Source organism: Podarcis bocagei, assembly GCF_964188305.1.
Source record: "Podarcis bocagei genome assembly, chromosome: 11".
NCBI classification, from domain to species: Eukaryota; Metazoa; Chordata; class Lepidosauria; order Squamata; family Lacertidae; genus Podarcis; species Podarcis bocagei.
Genome location: NC_138136.1, coordinates 42,120,428 through 42,146,459, shown reverse-complemented (window position 1 = coordinate 42,146,459; position 26,032 = coordinate 42,120,428). Strand labels below are relative to the sequence as shown.

General features: G+C 40.7%; 1 protein-coding gene across 3 annotated transcripts; it reads left to right on the top strand.

Annotated features, from left to right (window-relative positions):
• GPBP1 (GC-rich promoter binding protein 1) lies at positions 1-22,070 on the top strand. Of its 3 annotated transcripts, XM_081213025.1 has the most exons (14): positions 1-160; positions 1,326-2,340; positions 5,819-5,892; positions 9,946-9,975; positions 10,219-10,339; positions 14,525-14,648; positions 15,370-15,593; positions 16,297-16,363; positions 17,211-17,395; positions 17,772-17,909; positions 18,108-18,257; positions 18,947-19,134; positions 20,087-20,189; positions 21,190-22,070. In XM_081213025.1, exons 5-14 carry the CDS (start codon positions 10,277-10,279, stop codon positions 21,346-21,348), a joined length of 1,401 nt encoding a protein of 466 aa, XP_081069151.1. In that variant the 5' UTR covers positions 1-160; positions 1,326-2,340; positions 5,819-5,892; positions 9,946-9,975; positions 10,219-10,276; the 3' UTR covers positions 21,349-22,070. The 3 variants fall into 3 exon arrangements, with proteins under 3 accessions (XP_081069151.1, XP_081069150.1, XP_081069152.1); XM_081213024.1 differs by lacking the exon at positions 9,946-9,975 and having other exon boundaries at positions 5,819-5,888; XM_081213026.1 differs by lacking the exons at positions 1-160; positions 1,326-2,340; positions 5,819-5,892; positions 9,946-9,975 and adding an exon at positions 6,264-6,371.
• The last annotated feature ends 3,962 nt before the right edge of the window (positions 22,071-26,032 follow it).

The following is a 26,032-nucleotide window of genomic DNA, read 5'->3' as shown; positions in this document are numbered from 1 at the left end:
GGCATCGCTGCTGCGGCTCGGAGCGGCGCCATTTTGGGGCTGACTGACTGACTGGAGCGAGGAGTTGTGCGCGCGGCGGGGGAGAAGCGGCGGCAAAAAGGAGCTTTCAAATCCGGGACCCCGCAGGAGCTGCTGTGCTTGGCCGGGACTTGGCTGGCAGGTTAGAGCCGCGTTACGCCGGCGCCGCCGCCGTCTCCTCCTCCTTCCTCCATGCCACCCCCTCGCCGGTCGGTCGGTCTGAGGGAAGAGGTGGCGGAGGAAACAATGTTTGCGTGTGCGGAGCGTGGGGTTCCGGAGCCAGGCAGGCGAGCGGGCCCGTCCCCGGGGGAGAAGAGGCAGGAGAAACGGGGCTCTGAGGCTCCGCAGCTGCGAAGGATCCTCGGCCGGAGCGCGGCTCCCGTAGTTCGGTCTCTTCCCCCCCGCCCCCCGGCCTGCATCGAGCCCTGGGCATGTGGCCTCTCCGTCCTTTCTCCGTCTCCCTTCCTCTTCCAACGGGGGGGGGGGGGAATAAACGGGACACCAGCTCTGTTGGGCCCCGGCTTGGTCGAGGGGCGGCAGTTGGAGGCAGCAGCTTCGAACCCCCTGCGGGCAGATTGCGAGCGAGCGAGGGTGTAAATATGACAACCTCCAGCGGGAGGACTCGTCCCCGACTTTACCTGGCCATGAAATGGGACGGGAGGAGGAGGGAGAGCGCAACCTGGGCAGGAAACGCGTGCGCACTCCCGTAGGTTAGACGCTCGGAGAGCCGCGGACGCCTTTCCTCCTCGCGCCCCTCATACTTTCCTCGGGTCCCGGATCCGAGATTGCCACCTCGAGGGGGGGGGGTCCTATCGTGTGTTTACTCGGAAGTAAGCCCAGCGGCGCGGAGTGGGGACTTCTCCCGACTAACTAGGCCTAGGGGTTGCAGCTGCAAATCCTCCCGTTTCACCGATCTTCCTTTTGTTCGGTTGGTTCGTTGTAGCTTTTATCTTTATTCTTTCTTTTTTTCCTTTTTGGTACGAAATTGGGCCAAGGAACGTGCTTGGTGGGACTTTTTAATTCTTCCGGTTTTCTTCGCGCCTGCCTCCCATGATAGTACTCCTACGCCAACTGCCGTTTCACCCTGGAGTAGGACCTCCTCCCCTCCCCTTTTCGCTGCTGACTCCAGCATATGTTTCCAGCGCAATCCGCGTGGATTTCGTTGCATGTCCTTATTTTAAGGCTTCCTTGTTCACAAGTACATGGTGTTCATTATTCTCAAGAGAGCAGATTCATAATGTTGCAGATTTCCTAGATGTCTCAAGAAAGGAACATTAATTGCTGTATGTCTTGTCTCTTTTTCCCAGCCTCCTACCCCACTTCTAGGTGATCTGGATTCTGAACATGATCTTGTATATTTTGCAACCTGTTGCCTCAGCCTGTGAAAAAAAGGTAGCTGGATGCTGACCTGCAGAGTCTGCTTCGATTGAAAGCGAAAACGTTGACTAAAAAGGGAATTGGGATTATAACCTGTTCAGTTGCTTTTCCACTTCAAGCACTTCTGAAGCCTGCAGAACCCGGTTTATGAACTTTTGAGATTCTTCTCCTGCTTCCTCTTAAATTCAGGATATCATCTTGGACTAATTTTTCTCCATATGGAATGGATAATTGTATAAACTTCTTAAGTTCTGCATGCTACTTTCAAGAACTGTTTTTGCTTTCTAGTTCAAACATTTCAGTCAAAACAGAGATTGACTTGATTTGTCAACTAAGTCTAGAAGATTATATTAAATGTAGCTCCCAATTTTTCTAATATTGATGTAGAATTTATGGCAAATATTGCTTTCATTTTTTAGGCAATTTGGAATTACTTTTTACAATGATGTCTGTTTCCTAAATGAAGAGACAAAGAGCTTTATTTTTCATTTTTTAGTGGGGTTTTTTGTAGTGTTCTGAAGAAGCAATATGGGAATATCCAGATAGCTGCTGTCCGTGGATGTCTGAATCGACTGTTAGAAATGAACTTCATATTGAATGCAGACTTTGACTTCTCAGTTCTATTCTTTATGTCATAAAAGGTGTATTTATTTCTTTTGGAACTGATGTTTATGATAATAAGATATATGCGGAATAGGAAAGTGAAGAAGTGTCAGAAGATAAGACAGGCTGTTAAAACCAGACTTGTCTGACTTTTTTGAAAATAACTTTTTGGAGTCCTTAAATGTGAAGAATGGGTAGCTGATTTCCAATAATCAGCCCTTGTATTGCATAGCTACGGATGTAGTATCTTTAAGGAACTCGGATCATTACTGCAAGGGAAGCAAACTGGAAAACGCAAATCACGGAGAGTTAATGCCAATCTGTGCAGTTCTCTTGGATTTTGTAAGTATTGCCTGAAACTACAATTGTTACAAATATTAATTGTAAGTGAGGTAAACTGTTGAAGATGTTCCTTTTTTGTTTTGCTTCTGTTAATATTTTTCTTTATCAAAAGTTTGAGAGGCATGTTAACACATGAAAATCTTTTTTAACTATATCAGAACTTGCTTGGATTCTAAGGAAGCTTAGACTTACTACTTAAATTTGAAGTTTCAGCTGATTCATGACTACAGTGGTACCTCGCAAGACGAATGCCTCGCAAGACAAAAAACTCGTTAGACGAAAGGTTTTTCCGTTTTCGATTTGCCTCGCAAGACGAATTTCCCTATGGGTTTGCTTCGCAAGACGAAAACGTCTCGCGACTTTGTTAAACCGTTAAAACCGTGCTTCGCAAGACGAAAAATTCGCTAGACGGCAAAACTTGCGGAACGAATTAATTTCGTCTTGCGAGGCACCACTGTACTTGAAAATGAATCTGATTGAACTTAAATGGACTTGCATCCTATTTAGGATTTGAACCATGTGCAGAAGTGATCATTAGGTCAGTGCCAGGCATCTTGATAGTGCGATGATGATAGTTTTGGACCAGGATTAAGCCTTATTTGTCTTTCTCCTCTACACCCCCCCACCTGATTTTAGTACTAATATCTTAGTTTCATGTAAGGTCTGAACCAGAAAACTGGTTAGCTTAATTCAAGATAGCTGTATTAAAGCTTGGCACAAGAGGATTGCAACTGGCCACTAAATATAAAATTGATTGTGAGCTGTCTAGATAGAATTCTCATTCTGTTTAGTCTCTTATGTGTATGTAGCAGATATAGTAGTGTTGGTATAGAAACACTTCTGTGAACGTGGAATGCTCTTCCCAGGGAGACCTGCCTGGTGCCCTCATCTTAAGGCACCAGGCAAAAGCATTCCCTTTCTCCCAGGCCTTTGTTTAATTAGACAGGCCTTTATTTAACTACCCTGTCTATGGCCTTTTAAACTGTGTGTTCGAGTGGGATTATTGTTTTTATTTGTTACTATGGTATCTGTGTATGTACATACTATGTTATGTATGTTATTATGGTATACATTTATATGTTGTAAACTGCCCTGTGATCCTTGGATGAAGGGTGGTATAGAAATTAAATAAACAATAATATGGTAGTCCATAGCCACTTGGAACAATTTTAGATTATTAAAATGGAACCCTGATCCTACTCGGATCTTCACCTGATATCAATAATTTTTTTTACAAGAGGATACTGGCATATGCTGTCCCCCAGTGCAGATGTGTGATGCTTTGCTCCTTTTGCCTCTAAATGCCCATTAACCTTGTACACAATTTGTTTTGATATTTTACAGAAAGCATTTTTAAAGCCCTAACTGCCAATATATACAGTGGTACAGTGGAACCTTGGTTGTCAAATGCTTCGGAAGTAAAACGATTTGGAATGCTTCCGTTTTCGAACACGCCTTGGAAGTCAAATGGCTTCTGAGGCGCGTTTCCCCACATTTTCAATGGATTTTGCCAACTGGCAATTGTGCCTCGGTTGTCAAAAGTTTTGGAAGTTGAACGGTCTTCCGGAACGGATTACGTTAGACAACCGAGGGTTCCACTGTATATGATTCTGAAATGATTTTGGTGCCACTTTCCAAAGATGTAGTCTACCACAAAAAATGAGGTGCATTGGCCCCCATGTTGGCCTGGTTAATAGTAAGCCATAAACTACAGCACTTGTGGTTCATTTAACTCAAGAAGCCAAGGTTTGTTCTTTGCTTCTAGCTTCTAGTTTGTTTTGGAAATGCTAAGCTTGGTTTGCTTCCTTACGATATGCACAAGAAGAGAGGGGCAGGCACATTCAAACTGGGCCAACATCAACTTAATATTTTTGATTTTTGATTATTGGTTGTTATATTTCATCTCCAGAAAAAACACATACAGAGAGTTGTTTATGCCAAGCAACTGCTGGTGTCTGGTGATGTATAGCTGAGCATTTGTTAATTTTGTTGACAAGCCAGTGACAAGTGACAGTGGAAAGGATACAACTCATGAATTAGAAGCAATCCTCTTTGGAAGTTAGAGTGGAGAAAACAGAAGAGAAATTAAAACAGAAACTTAATATGCACAGGAGAAATACTGGACTCATAACAGGAGAGAAAATAAAATAGAAACCAAACTATTTAACTTGTATAGTTAAATAGTTCTTTATGCTAAGATAAAGCCCAGCTTGAAGAAGAATTCACCCCCTTGAACAGGGTTAGCCTAAATAGTGCCCTCCTATTATTCCAGATAATTAGCCATGTGGTCTTAGACTGGTACCAGTTGTACTCCAGTGTTTGAGAGCCACCATGCTGAATAATATTTACCCCAGGGTCAAATGAGCCTTTGCAGTACAGTAGGGTTGCATCTTATGCAGGGGTTTGGTTCCAGTGGTTCCGCATATACCCAAACCCAAATGGATAGCAGATGGGGAGGGTGGAGGAGAGAGAGAAAGAATTCCTAGTACTCCTGGAGCTGGCACACTCAGCAGGCCTTGCTTAGCCAACAAGGTGGAGTGCTTGAAAACTCTCTTTGCTGGGTAACCCAAGTGGACCCAGCATGAAAAGAACTTTTAATCTCTTTTTCTTGCTTGGATTTCACTTGCACTTATGTGGTGTATGGTTGAAATAAACACAAGTTAAATGTGCTTAAAGTGTGACTGTACTGTACTTTGCAGTGGCTTGTTACTAAACACACATTTGATAGTTTCATTTTCTTGCTCATTTCAATTGGGATAAATCGGAACCCTGCTATGTTAGGCAGTAATCTAGCCCCTCTTACTGGAACTAAGTACCATGGGATTCAGTAGAACTTGCTTATGAGTAGACACAGGCTCAGACACTGTTGTTGTTTTTTTTAAATGAAGATGCTGGAATACTGAAATGGTATAAGACAACTTCCCCAATAATTGTTGAGGGGTGCAGAAAGCAAAGGCATTCAAGAGCATACTGCAATTTATGAAATTGTTCAGGCATGCTAAAATATATATTTCAAAATACTTCAAACACCTGCTAGGGTCCACAGCAATCCCACTGGCTTGGGATTTAAAATACATTTTTGCTAGTGCATTTATGCAGTATGGTTGTGCTAAAGATGTGAAACCCCTTTTGATGATGTTGGGTGCCTTAGTGCTTATGCAGTAATGGTGGTGGCTGGTCTGCACTGGACCAAGGGCTTGGTGTCACTCTATACATGATTGGATGGGCAAAAGGTTTCTCTACCAAATAGGATTGGTCTCTTAAGCTTTAGCTTGGCTACAGAATGTTCTGTTTTAGTTGGCTGTTTAGATCCTCCGTTTTAATTTATTCTCCAGCAGAATACTCGAGTCAACACAGTAGATTAACTACTTCTAAATTTATCTTGCTCTGTACTTTATTAGAAGTAAAACTTGGATAGCTTCATTAGGGCAATGAGAATACAGTTGTGTTTAATTATAACATTTTAAATTTCCTGCAGGTTTATTTTCAACAGAATCCAGTGCTGCCTCAAAAAATATATAAGATGGACAAAACAACCTAGTTACAAAGTAAGTGACTGATATTTGGCACTATTCAAATCACCTTAAACTCCAGCATATTTACGTATGTTAATCTTCCCCCCAAATTTGACAATTTAAAACCTTAAATCAGAGATTGAAGTGAAGCCTGGGAGTGAAGATTCTTCAGTGAATAAACAATTCTTTTGATCTCTGTTGATTTTTTGACTTGGACTACTTATCTTTGAAAATTCTATTTAGTTAGCTTTTTCTTTGTGTCTGCCGATATGACAGTGAATCTCCCCTTTCCTTGTACAGCATACTTGGTTGAGAGCTCAGTGCAGACATTCCCCATCTTTCCTAAAAGTGCTTGCAGAAATCCCCTGACGATTCTGTGGATCTTTGGCAAGAGGTCTAAAATGTTGACATCAATAGAGTTTATGTACAATTTCTGTACAGAAGTGAAGGAAATCTTCATACCTGTGCATGCTAAAATGATTAGCAAGAATTTCAGACTTAATTCAGGCATCAAAAGTAAGAATTTGAATTATATAGTACAGTATGTATATAATGTATGCAGTTTCTTACTGTGTAGGTCTTTAATTTTAATTGCAGCTTGAAGTGGAACCAGCTACATAGATTGTATCTTGTTCCCGAACAGGATATTCTGTAATTTTCCTTCCACAGAAGCATTAAAAAGTGTGCCTCAGAATGTGTGCCGCATCTTACAATGATGACAAATCCTGATAGAAGTCATAGAATGATAGTTTCTGATTATGCAACTGAAACTTTTGTATTGTGTAGAAACAATTCCATGCAAGTTATCTGTCCTAGCCCACTTCCCTGGAAGTAAGCCCCATTGCACTCAGTGAGTTAATGTGATTGCTTTTACACTATTAGAATCCCAGTGTATGTAAAAACAATTGTTTTCTGGTGTGTATTTTGTAGGCTGTGTTGCTTTAGTTATATAGTTTCCAATTTGTTTCTGGGCCCAATTCAGTGAGCTAATGTTGACCTATAAAACAGTAAATGACGTGAGGCCAGGGTTTGAAAGGCCACCTCCTCCTTTGTGAACCCACTTGTAGAATATAGTCTTCTGATACTTTGTTTTATGTACCACCACCTAAAGAATAAAAATTGGTGGAAGCATGGCACAAAGCATTCCAGTTGTGGAATTTCCACTTAAGAAAGGTGAGATTGGCCCTATACAGTGGTACCTCGGTTTTCAAATGTAATCAGTTTCGGAAGTCTGTTCAAGTTCCGAAATGTTCAAAAAACAAAAACTGAAAGCGGAAGCCTCAAAATGGAAAACTCAAAACGGAAGCTGCATTTCCTGTTCGAATTCTGAGGCGCGTTCGAAAACCGAGGCATTTACTTTCGGGTTTTCAGTGTTCCAAAATCATAGCATGTTCTCCATTGGGGTTTGTAGTTAGTTCCTGCAGGTTCTCTCTTTGGCCCGAATTGAGTGCATACATGATAAATTGGTCATCCAGCACTTCACAGTATATGCGGCTCCTAACATTGCAAATAGTATTTTAGAAATGTTAGGCATTGTAAGGATCTTTGTATGCAGTACAGTGATGAGATGACTGTTCATTCTAGGATGGTGTAGTTGTGGATCGATAATTAAAAATGTTATGATTAATTGCTTTATACTTGGGAAATGTGAAACTCCTACTATAACTAAATTTAGCACATCCAAGGAGCTATGATATTTATTATAAGTGCATTCTTGTTTCGTACGGACAAAAAAACCACAAAAAGCTGTTTTGAAACTACACAATTTGGGCAGTCTTGTATATATGCATGGTATGCTTATAAGTGAGTCCTGCTGCTAATCATGATGAAGACACTGCAAATGACAACTGCTGCACAACAAGTGCTAGAGATTGCAAGTCTGTAGCCTGTGAGGTGTCCACAAACAAAATACTGGTGCCAACCTTTGCTTAGCTCCATGGTCCTGCACATTTGCACAATCCTATCAAGCCATGGTGCGGCTTACTGTGTGGTGCAAATGAGGCGCACAAGTCTGAAGAGTGGAATAATTATGATTCTTTTTCTACTTTGGATATCTTTTCAGGGCTGTTTCACCTTGTTCTAGCCCTGGAGCAAATTAAGTGTACATGGTATGGTCATAAGCCAGGCTCTCTTGCTCTAGTGTTCTCTGCTATTTCTTTGAACTGCATTTCCTTTCTTATGCAACCCCTAAGACTTGATGGCGATACATTTCTTCTTAATTCTTAGTAACATAACTATTGAAAGTAGTCAATTCAGGGTGATAAGTACCTGGGTACTCTATATCCTGAAATTTCTCTCTCTCTCTCTCTCTCTCTCTCTCTCTCTCTCTCTCTCTCTCTCTCTCACACACACACACACACACACACACGTAATATGGGCTCACCCTATTCTTCTGATTAGAAATAGTTTCTTATATTTTTGTAAACTGCCCTGAAATCTGAGGGGCATAAAAATTCAGTAAATAGTTATAGAAATTAACTCATGCAGTCATTAACAGCTTTTAAGTGCTTTTCAACATAGACTTGGAAACACATCTAATATAGCTTGCTGCTTACAAGATGTTAGGGCCCCTGCGCTCCACTAAAAACATCTCCATGCCATTAGATAGATACTTAATAGAAAACCCCACCCACTCTTGCTTTTAAATTGTGTAGTGTAGCTGGTATGATGACATGACTGAGCTGTAGCATTTTCCAGAAAGTAGTGACCTTCAACTCTAGAGCTGCGAGATGCAGTTTAAATGACTGCACCCATGATTGTATGGATTGATGTGGAATAAAATTAAACTTAGGCGACATTTTATTGGGTTGTCAGCTTGATTGTAACCTGATATGCTCACTCTCCCTAGAGTTTACAGTTTCTAATGATGAGGACTGTTTTATTTCAAACTAGAAATAAAAGCAACCAAAAAACAATTTAAAACTGTTTTTGTTTATACTACGTTAGACCCAGACTTGATTTTCTGTGAATGGAAAGCTTGCAGAAGGGACCGGATGCAGTGACTGCCCTTAAGAATATGAAGGGTGGGAAGCAACCTAGTTGTCAAATGACTGTATACTGGGGTGCATTTTAGCCTATGCTTGTATTAAAACTACTACATGAGCTTGGCCTTGGCAGAGCGAGGTGTGAGATAGTGGCATAGTGAAAATGAGTGCAGATTTTACTTTTTGTCAGTTGGCCGGAGAAACTCCTTGTAAAACTTCCATATTATACATGAAATCCATAATTAATGAAGTGCTGAAGATGAAGATGGCTATCAGATATTCAGCAACTGAATATGAACTGAACTGAAAAGGAACTGTCACATACTGTTGCTCAGCAGTTAAGATCATTGTAGCCTGTAAAAGGGCCGAACAACTTTGTTCAGTATTGAGGGTCACATAAAAATGGAAGTCGGAATACATACAGTATCTAAAGATTCAGAAAACTGTTAAATGCCAGATATGTATATATAGATGAGGGTAATACCAAGCACTTACTCTGTGGTAGTCAGGAATTGGTACTGTCATTTGAAAATCCTCATTTTCCTATGACAGAAGGGAATATTCTTCATTGAGTTGCTGCAAAACTGACTTGTGACATGCCTTTTGTGGTAGAGAGCATGCCTTTCTTCAGTCTTTCTGCCTTTAACCTAGCAGACAGGCTAAGCTCAAAATATATCTGCCCATATATTAAAAATGTAATAATCTCACACTGCAGTTTGCTTGACTATAGATAAGTGGCAATCCAAAATACAGTGTATTGGGAGGTGATGGATAGGTAGCTCATAGAGGGATTCCCAGAACAGGCTGCAGTGGTCTTCCAGCTCTGCTAGATCCTTCACCTGTCAGTCTCAGGGCCCAGGATCCAGATCCACAGGCCAGCTGGTGCTGCTACTGGCCACTTTCCTCTTCTGTGGCTGATGTTGAAATCTGGTGCTGCTGCCATGGATTGCTATAAAGAGTGGCAGGAGGAACTGTTTCTGCCTGCTTCTGAATTTGTGGTAGAAATCACAGCACCAGGAGGTGAAAAGCAAGGAGGAAGGCACACAGAAGCAGTGGCTTCTTACGGAACGTACAGAGCAATCCTAACTTTGTCTCTTTACAGGCAGGTCCTGCTGAACTAAGTGGGACTTTCCCAGGTAAGTGTGGTTAGAATTGCAGTCTAAGACATTAACATTGCTGGTGTTAAAATCTTCATGACTCCCAGTTTATTTCAGTGCTTTTCCAAGTACACTTGGTGAATAGCTTTTTAAATTTGTGTTTGTGTTAGCTGTGATTCTTGAATGTTATTGTGGTTCTTTTAAGTTTCTTTGGGGATATTAAAGTCTTATTGCAAGATACGTGATTAAAAATATATATCCTACATTTCACTTCTCTGATAGGTATTTGCCATGAGGTGTTGAAGCCTTGTTTTCACTGATTTGGAGAGACTGGACCTAAATGGCGCAGCATGACTTTGCTCCAGCCTGGCTTAATTTTCCTACTCCACCATCATCATCAAAGGTCTGTTCTTACAGTTCATTATGAGTATCAGCACCCACTTATCTTTCTTTCACTTTTGAAATTAGCAGAGGTTGTGTAAACCATTCATTCGTATACCAGACTCAGCTACTGTTAGTGCAGTAGTGCAGCTACTGTTAGATCCTGAACTTAATGATGTAATGACTCCAACCCTTCTCTCCTCCAACCCCATGCTTTTCATTGGTTTATATATTCAAGAGATATTAGAACAAAAATCTCAAAGAAAAACTGTTTTCCAAAAGGGAGCCTAAATTTCACAATTTAAACAGATCACGCCACCATGATAGTTATTACTATTTATTAAATTTGTATACTGCCCTATGCCCGTAGGTCTCAGGGCGGTTGACTGCAGCAATCAAATGTAATTTGCCTCTGCTGCCCTAATAGTAAACACCACAATTAACTTGGGAATAATCACCAAAAGTGCATGCCTGGCTCACCTCCTTTTGACTGTAAAATACATTTAAAATAAGCAAGCAAGCAAACAGGCAAGAAAAGTGGTCAGCTGGTGCTGACCGTATGTTCCAGATTTTTCAGGGTTTTTTTTTGTTTAAAATCCTATTGGTGTATGCCTCTCTTTGTAAAAATAGCCTAGTTTAAATGAAACATTATTATGATACAAGCATGTTAATAGAATTATGTTTTAAACAGGTAAAACATTGTAAATTGGCCATTATTTTACAGCAGTAGGAATACCACTCTGCAGAGCTTACCTTCTTGCCTCCCCAAATTGCATTGTGGTGCTTATTGTTTTGAATAGTTTTCAGCTTATGTATGTTTGCCACCGTAAGTTCTCTGGAGGAAGGACTGGTTTAAAAAGTTTTTTAAAGGGTCATATCCAACCATGTCCATGTGCACATTCAATGAACTTTACCTTCCTCGCTTTCACCACTGCAGCTCTCCACACATCCTCAAAACCTGCTCTAGAGGGTTGGGCAACTCTGGAGCAGATTTTGGGAAGGCAAAGACCCATTCTGTTAGCAGAAGTCCATTCATGTAATGCTCAGATCTGCCCAATAATTTATTGCTCTTTTTATATCATTGTTTCGCAGTAACAGCTATGTAATTTGGGGTTTTGTGGTGTGTGTGTGTGTGTGTAGTTGGCATAAGTGTCAACCCTGTTTATCTCATCGGCTTGGATCCAGAGATTTTTTTTTTGCACAAGTGGAAAAGTGCTTCCCCTTGAACAAAGTAGATCTGCCTGATATGTCCAGTTTCCCTTTCCTGACTCCTTTGTCCCATTCCACCCTTTTCCAGGGGGTCTATCAATCTTCAGTCACAGCATTTGGGTCTAGGGAGGAGCCAGAAAAACTGATGTGTGAGCAGAGTTCCATTCAATTGTCTCTGGATCTTACCCATAGTGTTTTGCTGGAAAAATACTTGATAATTACCGCATTTTTCCATGTATAAGACTATATTTCCCCCCTATTTTTTCAAGTTTAAAATGAGGGGGGGTCATCTTATACATGGACAGTGCATATGGGAGATTTCTTTATTTGGAGTCCCAAAAAATAGGACTCGTGTTATACACGGGGGACATGGAAAAATATGGTATTTGACTGGTCAAATGCCCCCAAAAGATCACCATGGTTTAAAAGAACAAGCCATATGTTGTGTTAATGTGGACTTTGCAGTGGATCTGACATCCATTTAGAGACAAAGCTCACTAAGTTCTTGTCCTGCTTTATGCTTGCCATTTACATGTGATTGAAAATGATTAAATTCTCTAACTATGAATAATCAAACTCTACAAATCAAGCAGCATGGATGACCTGTAGAGAAACAATTTTGCCTAGCCTTCATTTCTTGACATTTATTGGAGCCTGAACCTATGCACATTTACTGAAATGTGGGACTTATTTGAAAAGTAAATGTACATCTTAAATCTGGTGTTTATCACATTGGACAGAATCCAGCCTCGTACAAGTGGAGCTCCACTCATGCAATGGGATTTCTATCTTCCTCTCCTCCCTCCTGCCGCCGTCTATCTGCACCCTCAAGTTGGCTTAAGGGTTCAGGACCCTCTGGAGCAAATTTGAGGGGCCTGTAAGAGGAAGGAGAGGAAGTGAAGTCTGATGTGTGAGTGGCTTTGAATGTAATGTATTGTTTTTAATCACTCCGACTTGTTCTGGACATGAGTTCTTGGTATTTGGTGTGACTGCAAAGCAACATCAGCTGCATTATTATAGTACAGGCAACGGACGATTTTTGTGTGTCCAATTGATGCGCAACCACACACACACACATTGTGGCAACCTGGAAGTGGCCATTGCACCCAATGACCTGGAATGCAACCCCCACGCAAATCAGGGCTGGGGGCTGTGTCACTAAAGTGACTGGTCAATGTAAATATATGTTTTGTAGTGCTCATTTGTTTCTCATTGACCTTATCTTAACATTCATTTAAAACCTCATGAGGGAATGGGAAAAGCAAACTGGAAATACATTGTGATGCCAATAATGTGTAGAGTAGTTTAAGCTAAAAATGACTTTCTGGTGGTGTGTAAAGAACCAACCCCCCAACAAAACCCAGAAAAGATCTTGCTTTGTAAACCTTTAAGTGAAAATGCCACCAGATTCTGTTTGCAAGATGTAATACTTCTCTTCCCCTGTTCTTTGGTATCAACTTGTTTTCTACCTTGCAATAGGGTAAAGATCAATAATAGCTTGAAAGGTCATAAATCAACCAAACTTTTAACAACTCACTTTGCAATATCAGCATGCTTGATGGAACACTAGCTCCACCATGTGCTGAAATTGCAGACTGCATGTTTGCACTTAGGTGCAAGATTTCTTGAAACTTGTATCGAAATAGTAACACAAGGTAGCAGATCTTTCAGTGACTTGAACAGTCGTACCTTGGTTGATGAACGCCTTAGCAGTTGAACATTTTGGGTCCTGAACGCCGCAAACCTGGAAGTGGGTGTTCTGGTTTGCCAACATTCTTTTGGAAGCTGGATGTCCGACGGGGCTTTCGCAGCTTCTGATTGGCTGCAGGAAGCTCCTGCAGCCAATTGGAAGCCGTGCCTTGGAAGTCAAACATTTTGGAAGTTTAACGGACTTCCGGAACGGCTTCCATTCAGCTTCCAAGGTACGCCTGTATAGGACATACCTCAAAGAATAGGTGGTCATGAGGATGAAAATGCAGGAAGTTACAAATAGTTGGCAGTTTTAGCTGGCCAATATAGTGGTACCTTCATTTAAGAACAGCTTAGTTTATGAACAATTTGAATTAAGAATACTGCAAACCTGGAAGTAGGTGTTTTGGTTTGTGAACTTTGCCTTGGAATAAGAACATGTTTCGCTTCCTGTTGAGTGTGTTCCATTTGTAAATTGAGTCCCCCACTGCTATGGGAAAGCACGTCGTGGTTTAAGAACGCTTTTGTCTAAGAATGGACTTCTGGAACGGATTAATTCGTAAACCAAGGTACCACTGTATAGCTTTGTACAGTGATAGCAAAGAATGGTGCTATAGCAGTATGACTCTGCTACTGTTTAATTTGCCCTGGCTCACAGTTTCTTTTAGAGGTAAATTAAATTTTGTCATTACCTTTAAAAGCCTTTACAGTTTCAGACCCAGTTGTTTCAAAAGATTCTCTAGCTTGCCAGGTGAGGTAATAAGTTAGTGACCCTGTACTGTGTCTCATCACCACTGTGTAGGTGATGCTATATGGTAGGACCTTTTTGATAGTGGAGCCTTGGCTTTCAAACTTGCTCACCTAGGAAACCAGTCTGCTGCTCATCTAATATATTTCATGACAGTTATACCTCGCAGCCACAGAACGCAGGTAAAATGGCAGAGTGCTGCTTGTCAGTTGCTCTGGAAGTTTATGACTTTATCTCCCCTTTACTCTTGCCCTTTTAAAATGTGGCTTTTTTGGGGGGGGTTATTGGGTTGTTGTTTTTATTTTGATTATGTATTTTGTGGTTTTATATTTTGATTTTATTCTTAAAGCCGCCCTGAGACCCCTGGGTATAGGGTGGTATATAAATTCAATAAATAGTAATAATAATATTGGGGATGATTTTAGTGGCTTCAGATTTAGAAAAACTAAAAAGTGTTTAAACACCAAACCTATGCACTCTTGCATGCCAACACAGTAGCTGAAGATGATTTATTTAGTTTTGCTGTTGTAGACCTCACTTAATATTTGTGTTTACTTTTAGTCATCACTGAATTTTGAGAAGCATTCCGACAGCTTTTCATGGACAGAGAATCGTTATGAAGTTAACCGTAGGCGACACAATTCTTCTGATGGATTTGATCCTAGTAGTGGTCGTTCAAATGGAGGTTTGTATGTGTTTAATCCTCTAGATACAGTGTAACCCTATTTTATTTTTACTGTTTTTTAAGTGTTGAGCTGCTCCTAGTTCATAAACCCTCTGAACAGTTCACTGTGTATGCTGAAATCAATATGGGTGACTGTATTGGATAAACTGAAAACTCCATGCAGCACAACTACAGAACTGCTCTTTGGATGAAGAGCCATAGATTGTGCTTTATCCTCTGTAGTATAGCTATAGGAGGGTGAGCAACACTTGGATGTATTTTGTAAAATTACTACCCCAAATTTACTTTCCAGTATTTGTATATTGCGTATTACTACACCAGGAAAAAACAAACTTTTTCAAAGTTGCGATGAGTTTTTTTGCATGTTCATTGTCCCTTCTCTAAAAGTTTAAAGAAAATTTATACATTAAAATCCTGTGCTGGATTGCCTATTTCCATTCTTTTATGGGTGATAACTTCTGTTTATTCTTTTGAAATTAATACTTCTGCTGCAGTTCACTTATTACACAACATACTTTTGTCTTTTTTCGACACTACCCCTCTTAGATTTTCCGAGTGACTAACCATGGGATCTTATTCTAATTTTTAATATCAATCATTTCAGTTCCTAATTTACAGTTCCACCAAAATTCAGTTATTTTTAGCATGCTACATTTCAATTTTTTTCTGCAAAGTATTTTTTTTTGAAACTGCTTGTAACTTTGCCATTTTAAAATCCAAGGGCATATGGGAAGAAAGGAGAGAAATGGCTGGCGTTCACAAGGTAGAAATGGCACTGAAAACACACACCACAGAGTGGGATATCATAGCGGAGGTTCACGTGCTCGTGCCAGTAGCTTTCAGTCTGGAAAAAGCCAAGGGTTGCATGAAAAAAATGCACCGGAAAGTGAGACTCTGAAAAAGGAAGACAAGGAAGAACCCAAACAATTTGAAGCCGAAGATTTTGTAAGTTAATCATAATGAACTCATTCACTCGCAGAAGTGAATCGTTTATGTGCTTTCATTGAGCTTTAATCAAGAGCTCCATTGGTAGAAGTGCACTCCTGACCTTTACTTGACAATGGGAATTGGGTGTCAGTGCTGATAGGTGCTGAGAGCAAGCCCCCACTGTGATCAGCTACAGTAGGGAGTTCCCATTTGGGAACTTCTTAGTACAGCCAATCTGGTGAAAGCAGGGACTTTCAATCAGTGCTGAGCTCTACTTTCAGCAGGGAACTTAATTTTCAGCCTGTCTTGAGTTATGATTTCAGGGTGGTTCCAGATGATTAACAGGTGAGTGGCCTTGCCAGCCTGTGTGGTGTAGGCGACATCAAGATGTGGTCTGCCAGTGGGATTCTGTTCCCAAACCCTGCTTAAAGCCTCCCTGGAGTGAGATGGAAAGAAAAGATAGCATTGGATATTGCATAGTGATGACTTTGAACCCCAAACCCTTGGGTGACCTCTATTGGTGGTTTTATGTAGATTTCATTTTGTTAGATGTAGGTTTCATTGAGTGATGTTGAAATAAGATTCAGCACCCTCATTGGTAAACATCATTTGCCAGATCTGAATATTCTCTCTAAATTGTCATATTTATGATCTGGCATGTTTGGATATTTTCCAGCAGATCTTAAATCAAACTGTATTTTGTTTCCCCCCTTCTTTTCAGCCATCCCTGAATCCTGAATATGAGAGAGAACCAAACCAGAATAAATCATTAGCTGCTGGTGTTTGGGGTAAGAGCACTGGGCTTTAAATTACAGTAAAGCTTTTAGAGTGTCATTTTGTTAAAAAATGCCTTTGAAGTGATCTTTATTCTTGCACCTTCAGTCAGCTATACTTTGTGATGCTGTTTGATTTTTGTGATGCATTTATTGAGCATTGAAAACTATCAGAATAATGTGGCTGTGCTGCTCATAAGGAGTTATAATGTATGCATATTCACATTCTTGCACTAAAGATAGCCATCACGTGTTAGTGTTCCTGAAACCATGATGGCTGTGCATTGTTAGAGAAAATTTCTGATGCAAGTGGGGCCTGCAGCAGTTACAGTATATGCATGTCACCTAACCAGAATTAGGTGTCAGCCAGCTGTGCCCTCCCAGGATAGTCCATTCCATGCTCCATTCTGTTTTTATTTTCTAACTGTCATGCAGCATCACATGGCTGCTAAGCATGCTTGGTTATTCTTGGGCCATGTTTTGGGTTTTTTCCTCACCTAAGGTTTTGTATTTTATTTTTTTTGTACTTCACAAGGACTTTGGGGTTCCTTCAAGTATGCTGATGCCTTCCTCTTTTTAAAAAATCATTCTGTTTTGTTTCATGTCCTGGCAGTCTTTTTTGGTGGGGTCAAGATGATGTTCTGTGCCTAAAGCTGTTGGACTGTTTTAAATACTGTCTCTTCTTAGGTCAGACGGCTTCTTTCAGTTCCATGGTACCTGGTTATAAACATAAACACTTGTTTTGCTATGATGATCTACAGAGTATAAGGAGAACTGTATCACCTGAGCCTCTTCAGTGTTTTCCTCCTGAATTAAAAAATATCAACACAATATATAAGATGAAACTTTTGTTTCTTTGCAGAATATCCTCTGAACCCAAAATCTAGATCTCCACGAATGCTGGTTATAAAGAAAGGCAGTACGAAAGATTTACAGATATCTGGACTCCCTGTAGCAGGAAATATTCATTCACAGTCAGTCAAGAATGGAACTGGTACAAGTGTCTATAAAGGTTTAGTTCCCAAACCTGTCATTCCACCTGCAAAGGTAAGATGCGTATAAGTAATGTGTCTTGGAGGAGGGGATTGCAGATTGTTTTGTAATGTTTTTCATTTTCTGTGTTAAAGCATTACATGTAAGACACATATTAAACCAAAATAAATGCAACCCTGTTTACTCCTTTATCTCTTGTTACCTCTCTCTGTTTCTCATTGCCTTCTCTTTCGCTTTGTCAAAATTTAGATTCTAAGCTTCTCAAGGAAGGGGCCAACCCCCCTCTTTAATTAATTTTTTTTCATATATTGTCATGTAGACTGATGGTGCTATATAAACATGTTCAGGTTCTTGTCATAAACATTAAATAATGTAAAGAATTTAGTTTATTAACCTGGTCAAAAATTGTTCATCATTTTGATTTATTTAGACAACACAGTGGAAAAGCCAAACAAAAGACAACAAACTTGGCCCTCCATTTCCTCATGATTCTCCATACGGTATTGGAAACTTTAGTGCTTTCAAATCTACTGCTAAGGCTGTTGGATCACAGAATTCAGTGAAAGAGGTACAGAAAAATTTGTTATTTTTTATTTGGGGTATTTCTAGTTTTGAGAAGCTATGTTTCATGAACTTGTGATTTTTGAGAATTAAATGGAAACCTGAAACTATATTTAAATAAAACAGAAATAATGGCAGCTGAACAAAATGAAACATTGCCATGTAGTTTTTCTTCATCTCAGTATTGTGTGTTTCTCCACCATAGTGTAATCGATCAAATTCCTCATCTCCAGTTGATAAACTTGGCCAGCCTCGCTTAACCAAATTGACTCGAATGCGCACTGATAAGAAGAGTGAATTCTTGAAGACACTGAAACGGGATCGAGTGGAAGAGGAGCATGATGGGCAAGAGAAGGTACTACAAATTTTGTACAGAGGGTCATGTGTGTTTCATTTTTTACTACAGACTTTCAGCTTACATGGGGGCTGCGTTCTGAGGATAGTGCATAAAGCCAAAATTGTGTATAGTCAGTGGGTTCAGTGGTGGGTGGGATTGCTAGCATCTTCTTTAAGACTTGTGATGCAGTGTTGATCATAAAGAGCAACGTAAAATGTAGATAAGGATTGTCTTCCATTGGGAATCTAAGGAATATCTTCCATAGTGAGCTTAGCATATGTTGGTCATCAGAATTTACTGACGCTATCCTATGTAGCTTAAAATTCAGCTGTTTTAATCAGTCCTGTATCACACCCCAAAAGTAAACATAGGTACTTTGTACTTCACAATTCAGAGATAACAGTCTCATTAGTCACAATGTCTATATGCTCTCCCCAGAATTGGAGGCGGTGTGCCCCTGAAAGACACTTGCTTGGGTGGGAGCAACAGCAGCAGAGTTCCATTGCACTCATGTCTTGTTTGTGGGTTCCTCAGAGACATCTATTGGCTTCTGTGGAAAATGGAATGCTGGACAAGCTCTAGCAGTACTCTTCTAAGGGCTTAACTTCCAGTGGGATGCAATATGTAGGCTTGTTGCGTCTTTATATTCATGCAAATCACGGACAAATCTTTTTGGAATTTACTCAAATATGTGACTTCTTTAACAGGATGATGATGATGAATTTAATTTACATAACAGCAACAATGGTCACGAAGAGAGGGACATAAACCGAAACTTTGAAAATGAAATTCCTCAAGAAAATAGAAATGATATAATGATGTCTCAGCAGATCATTCGGTCTTCAACATTTCCGCAGACCGATGTCCTTTCAAGCTCACTTGAAGCAGAGCATCGGTATGTATTTTTCCAATTATTGGCATGGTTTTAACCTGTTGAAAAATACTGCTTGCTGGAAGGATAGGTATACAGCAGCGGCAGGGAAACGTTTTGACCTGGTGGAGCAGAACCTTGTCTGTCCATAGGCCAACTTTTGACAGGTAGGCAGGACAACCTGTCGGTCGACTGACATCAATTCCCAGTGGAACTCAATCATGCAGTAGATCCAGTAGGCTTGAATTCAGCGCACATCAGCTGATGGGCAGTGACTTCATCTTGGTTTTCTGCAAGGATCAGCTAGGCTATCAAGTTTCTCAGGGGAACAACAGCGCAGCTGATTAAGCCATACTTCCACCTGCCCCACACCTGATGTCACATAATGACAGGTGTAGGGCAGGTGTCTCTGGTTTGGGGAAAATAGTATCATGGACAAAATTTAGCCCCTTGCCTGGCCAAATTTGACTTGAGGACTGAAGGTTTCCCACCCCTTGTATACAAGGTTAAGTTGGCTAACAATAGGAATTAACTTGATAGTTTTGATTCAGTATTTCACATACTGCACATAAATAGTTATTGTCATTCAGCTGTATGGTCCTTGGAAGTGCTGTTTTATTTATATTGTTTTAAGTTGAACATTTGCCTCTGTTGTATCCTAAAGAATGGGTTAGAAATACATTAGATAAGCATCCATGTATAGACCCCTGTCGTGCACTGGGTTTTCTCATGTATTGATGTTCTTTCTGTACTGTTCTTTCTCGAATGGGAAGAAGAGAGGCATGAAGAAAAAATGGACAGGGAAGTGAAGCAAACCGTTTGCTTTTTCAATCACTTTCTCCAAAAAGTCTTAAGAATGCAAGGTTGTGAGAGCTGGCCAGAAGAATTAAATTGCACCCTTCAGAGCAATTAGGTCTGGAGAATGAAAGTTGCTGATCTTTTTATAAATGTCCACATTTTTATTTCTTTTGTAAAGATTGTTAAAGGAGATGGGTTGGCAGGAAGACAGTGAAAACGATGAGACCTGTGCTCCGCTAACTGAGGATGAAATGAGGGAATTTCAGGTCATTAGTGAACAGGTGAGAGCGAAAGCTAGCTCTGCATAACTTGAGTTTCTTATGTTTCAAGTGAAATATTCTACTGAGTGGGATAGAAGATGGACATCTTTCTTACATTCCATATTGAAGCATCTCAGTGTTAAAATGATCAACTAGTACCTTCTTAATGCCTGAGAGAGCCGATAGTTCATATAAGCCTCCATATTTTTGTGCTGCCTGCACAACTATTTATGGTGGCAATGGGAATCTTGTTTTCCTATAAGAGCCTGTTTGTTAGATACACATTGGTGAGTGTTTTAAATTACAAGGGCAAGAAGTTTCTTACTGTTGGTTGACCTCTTATTTAAACTTTTTGCATCTTGTTCCATCCATTAGATTTGAGCCTTGAATATTGCAGGGGGGATTTCCAATATTTAGTCTGAGGAAATATTTTGTTAATCTACTGGTTCAGAGATACAGGAGGGGAAGATGGGTATCTAGAAACTAGGTAATTCCTATAAGACCATAGATCCCTATTTGAAAGGGATGTTTGAACTATTTGAATTGGGTTTGAAATAGGGGTCAGCTTACTAATGGCTGCAGAAAGTTTTGTGTATTCATATTAAAGTAGCCTCCCCCCTTTATCCAGTTCAGCTTTATAGAATCAGGGATGTGGCAGTAGAGACCACTTACTGTATATATGTAAGCAATATGTAAACCATACTCAGTTTATGGGAAATGGAATCGTAACTAGGGATTTACATCTATGTTCATGGCTCTCTTTAACCTCATACTTTGACTTGAGATCTAATGACAGGAATCTAATTACATGCTTATTTTCATGTTTGTTCCTAAAAAAACCAAAAGAAACCTGGAAATGCAAGCATCTACAAAACATAGTACTAATGCCATTGTCGAATCTTGCAAAGTTAATTTTTGTTGCCAGGCGTGAAATACACATGCTTAACACCTTGTACAAAAATAAATGCTTTTCAATCTGCCATTTTCAGATAGCTAAATTGATTTGTGCTTTAAATTTCAGTTACAAAAAAATGGCCTTAGGAAAAATGGTATTCTAAAAAATGGCCTCATCTGTGACTTCAAATTCAGTCCCTGGAAAAACAGCACTTTCAAACCAACAATTGAGAATGAAGACACGGAGACAAGCAGCAGTGACACATCAGATGATGATGATGTGTGAAGATTTCTAGAGGATGTCTGCCTTGCATCTTGTGCAGTTTGAGAATGAATCGTTCAAAAGAGGGGAGAACTATAATTTTACATAGTGACATGCCCCCTTAGAGGAAGGATCTTTTGGACTCCTCGTGAAGGAACCTAAGAATGTTGTGTTGATGAGCTGTGTTGAACATGACTATAATTTCTGTAAATGAATGTTGTAGAAATGAGGACTTTGCCCCAACATTGACTTTCTTCATCACTGCAGCATTTCTCTGACGAGCAATGTGACAATGTAAGAGAATGAGATTTTCTCATTTAATAATAATAAAAAGATTATGTAATGTTTGGCAAAGTTTTTGTCTTAAGACTGCAGGTCTAAGGGAGGAAAGGGCAGCTTGACACAGTGTGTTGCTTACTGAGACGGATTTCTTCTACAGTGGGAATCTACAGTTTTCACTTTGTGCACAGACAATAGACAATATAGCATGTTTGCTAAACAAAAAAAATAAGACATAAGTGCACTAAGACATCCATTTCCTGAACTGTTGTAATTGTTCCACATACCAGTAATTCTCTAGCAGTTTGTACTACAGTAATTATGAAAAGACTTGCTTCAATTCTAAACTTCACAGAACTGGTGTAAATCAAAAGCTTTATTTGGATGCTGCAAGACCCAGGAATCTGGATCCTCCACAATGAGTGCTGATTCTTTGTGGGGAAAATAAACATTATTTTGATAAATTATTCAGATGCAGAAAGCTTATTTCTCTGACTGGATCCATCTTAACACATGCAAAATAAAATGTCTTCACTTAATATATTGGAAGATAACATTGAAGATACTTGTGTATATCTTGTGGTTCTTTTAATTATCCAGGGTTGCTGCCTTCACACTTCTGAGAATTAATTCTAAGTTCTGGTTTGTGTTTCTGCACAATAAGGAGGATTTTTTTTCTTAAGGTATTGAATATGAAATCTTATTTAATGTACACATGGTTAAATAATTGTATGGAATTTGGCAGTGGCCATATTCACAATAATTTATTCTATGCAGATGATAACAACAACAATTTATACCACGTCCATCTGGCTAGGTTTCCCCAGCCACTCTTCGGCAGGTTCCAACAAAGATAGGTGCAGAGTCCTCTACAACCTTACTACAATAGAATATCTAGTTATTTTTTCTTTCCCAATTTCAGATTTTAACTTGAAGCAGGATTAGTCTGGTACCTTATAGCTGATTTATATTTGGAGTTACAAGCATTGCGAAAGAAAATGATGTGCTTATGCTCCGGATGGTACCTGGGCAAATATAAGAATTGCTTTTAGAATGACCAGAAAGAGTTACTGGAATATTAAAATACACTTCTCAATATGACAGTAATCCTCAAAAGTAGTGTCATTAAGAAAATGGACAATATCCAGAGTTTTAGTTAACTATTAAAACAGACATGGCTTGGTGGTGGTTTACAAAATCAAGGGCTGTTTGGGACCTGAACACCTTTATTGAAGCCTGATGGCAGTAAATTAATATTTTCACAAAAATGAAGACAATCATTTCATTAAAGTTAGTTTTTAACTATGTAGGTTTTCAAGTTCAGTGTTGACTAACTAGTTTTAAAGCAGGATTGTTGACAAAACACCTAGATCTGATGCTTCTTAGAGTGTTCCTTTGGACTTCTCAGATGGATATGCTTACACCCCATGCCATCTTACGAATTGTGCTTTAAAGGTGTTGCTTTGGATAATCTTTGGAAACTGATTTGGTTTGTATTCACTTTGGAAGAGCCAGGCTGTAAATATTGGACTGTTTTACAAGTGAACTTCACCATGCGCCTCTAATTCAGTATGACGCACCTACCACTACATTCGTTTTGATAGGATTTTATCTTGAGCTAGAGATACTTACCTGGTGTAAGTACTGGTAGTACTCAGGTAGTACTCAGCTAGAGCATAGCTAGCCCATGGGTGCCCCCAATCCTCCGGAGCAGACTATGACTCAGTGGAGAGGTAAAGGTAAAGGGACCCCTGACCATTAGGTCCAGTTGCGGATGACTTGGGTTCAGTGCTCATCTCGCTTTATTGACCAAGGGAGCTGGCATACAGCTTCCGGGTCATGTGGCCAGCATGACTAAGCCACTTCTGTCGAACCAGAGCAATGCACAGAAACGCCGTTTACCTTCCCGCCGGAGCAGTACCTATTTATTTACTTGCACTTTGACATGCTTTCGAACTGCTAGGTTGGCAGGAGCTGGGACAGAGCAACGGGAGCTCACTCCATTGCAGGGATTTGAACCGCCGACCTTCTGATTGGCAAGCCCCAGGCTCTGGTTTAACCCACGGCGCCACCTGCATCTCCAGTGGGGAGAGGAGAGGGTGGCAAAGTTACCTTGTGCAGCCAAGAGTTATTGTGCTAGTCTAAGTTGAATGCTGCCTAATAGTCTAGTCTCTCCTAATCAAGAGTTTCCAGAAGGGGAAGGAGCAAAGTGAAACTTAAGTAGAACACACTGAACACCTTTACCCTTAGTGTGGATGCTGTGAAGTGTATTACTTCATTGTGCTAAACTAAAACTGGATATGTTTCAGATCAAAACATGGGTTATCTCCACCCCACTGCACAGGAGAGACAGGTTCATGTAATGCAGCCTTATAGGTGTAGGCAGGCAGAGGAATAATTGGGCGGTGGGGGACATAGGGAGATGTACCACTAGGCTCCTTGAATTGCACTAAGCATGAGTGGCTACATTTTCTCTCTCAATCAAGTAAGAGCTGTTCGACAGTGGAATTTGCTGCCAAGGAGTGTGGTGGAGTCTCCTACTTTGGAGGTCTTTAAGCAGAGGCTTCACAACCATATGTCAGGAGTGCTCTGATGGTGTTTCCTGCTTGGCAGGGGGTTGGTCTCGATGGCCCTTGTGGTCTCTTCCAACTCTTGCGGAGTTTCTTCTGTTACTGGGATGGCAAAACTTTGGCTCGGTTTTTCTCTCTCTCTGTTTTGCCAACCAGTTGTAAAAGGTAAAGGTAAAGGACCCCTGGATGGTGAAGTCAGTCAAAGGCAACTATGGGGTTGCAGCGCTCATCTTGCTTTCAGGCTGAGGGAACCAGTGTTTGTCCACATGTGGCCAGCTTTCCAGGTCATGTGGCCAGCATGACTAAACCGCTTCTGGCGCAACGGAACACTGTGATGGAACCAAGAGCGCATGGGAATGCCATTTACTTTCCTGACACAGGAGTTCCTATTTATCTACTTGCACTGGCATGCTTTCAAACTGCTAGGTTGGCAGGACAACCAGTTGTAGGAATGGTGTGGGTGTATGCGTGTTTATATCATGAACCAGGAGCGATGCTCCCATGGCATAACTCTAACCGCACATTGAATATAGTCTGGTGCCAGGTACACTGTAAGCACTACAGAAGCAACAATCCAGCTTTTATCTTAATATTCCATTTCTAAATGATACAGGTTCCCTTTTGCAGCCCATGTGTACCTTTGCAAGATGCACTAGTTGATGGTGAATGAGTCTCGCTAACCACCAGGTGGTGCTGAAGTTGTTCTGTAAAATGTGTTTTTATTCTGGCGCTTGGCAGACCCGGCTCTGATTCTGTATGACTGTACAATACCAGCTGCCAATGGAGGCTGCTGCCCATTGGGACCGGGAGGACAGAAAGGCCAATAATACGTGGAGCCAACTAATTTTGGTTTTGTCCTCCTTCCTGCTGAATTCTACAAGGATGATGCTGAGACAAAGGAGAAGGAAGCCAACAGCCAATCCCTCCCCCTAGACTGGTAGGAAGCATATCAGGAGAGAAGCAGGCTGGGGGCAGACTGGGCTTGGTGGGGCAGTGCTGCACACGTCCTAACAGACTAGTCTCTGCTGGTTCAGCTGCTGTTGTTCAAATCGTTCTTCATCCCACTGTTTCGTCAGCCTGTTGCAGGGTTGGTATTGGTGACTGAAAGAATACACCGTAAGGCCAGAGGAAGAAGATTCTTGGGACGTAACTCAGAAGCTGAGGCTACAATATGGTGAATCGGGTGGGGAGCCCCGTTCAGCTGGAGGGCCACATTTCTTCCTTCTAGGGGCCACATGCCACAGTGGTGGGCAGAGCAACAAATATAAGTTTAAGTGAGTCTCTATATGCACTGCCACACAGCCCTCTGTCCTCCATCCAGGCAAAAGCACTCAGGAAGGGTGTGAAGCAGGGCTGGTGAGGTGTGTGTCTGGCAAGAGCCTTGAGGGATAAATAAAGAGGCCTATTTGAGCTCTGGGCCTGAGGTTCCTGATCCCTGTGGTCAAACATGGCTTGTGGGCTTCACAAATAAATAATAATGCCGCAACACCGCTCTCTTTTAGATAAGAACCCCACAAGTTCTTGAAAGACTGACATAAATAACACTGTTCTATGCCCAACCCCACAACAGGTTAAAATAGATGGTTCAGACAGTTACGGATTTTCCTGCTGAGCCCAAAACGGCCAGAAGATGTCAGTGCAGTAGTAGCCTCTTCACAGAAATTATATACAGGAAGTATTTGGGTTGCCTTTGTGCCTATTTGAGAACTTGGTTTATTTCTAACACACACACTTGCAGTTTAGATTTTGAAGTGCTGACGTTCCTGTCAATCTCTTTAGCCAAATTTCTTCTTGTCTCATAATATTTCTTCTGCTCTACTTTCTCTCCCCGCCCCGCTTATGCTGAGATTTATACCCTC

Excerpts from the sequence above, each read along its gene's own strand:
- GPBP1 (XM_081213024.1), top strand. The coding sequence starts at position 10,277 with ATGGCGCAGCATGACTTTGCTCCAGCCTGGCTTAATTTTCCTACTCCA. Across the intron at positions 15,594-16,296 it reads AATTTGAAGCCGAAGATTTT|CCATCCCTGAATCCTGAATA; the intron begins GTAAGTTAATCA and ends CCTTCTTTTCAG. Across the intron at positions 19,135-20,086 it reads TCACTTGAAGCAGAGCATCG|ATTGTTAAAGGAGATGGGTT; the intron begins GTATGTATTTTT and ends TCTTTTGTAAAG.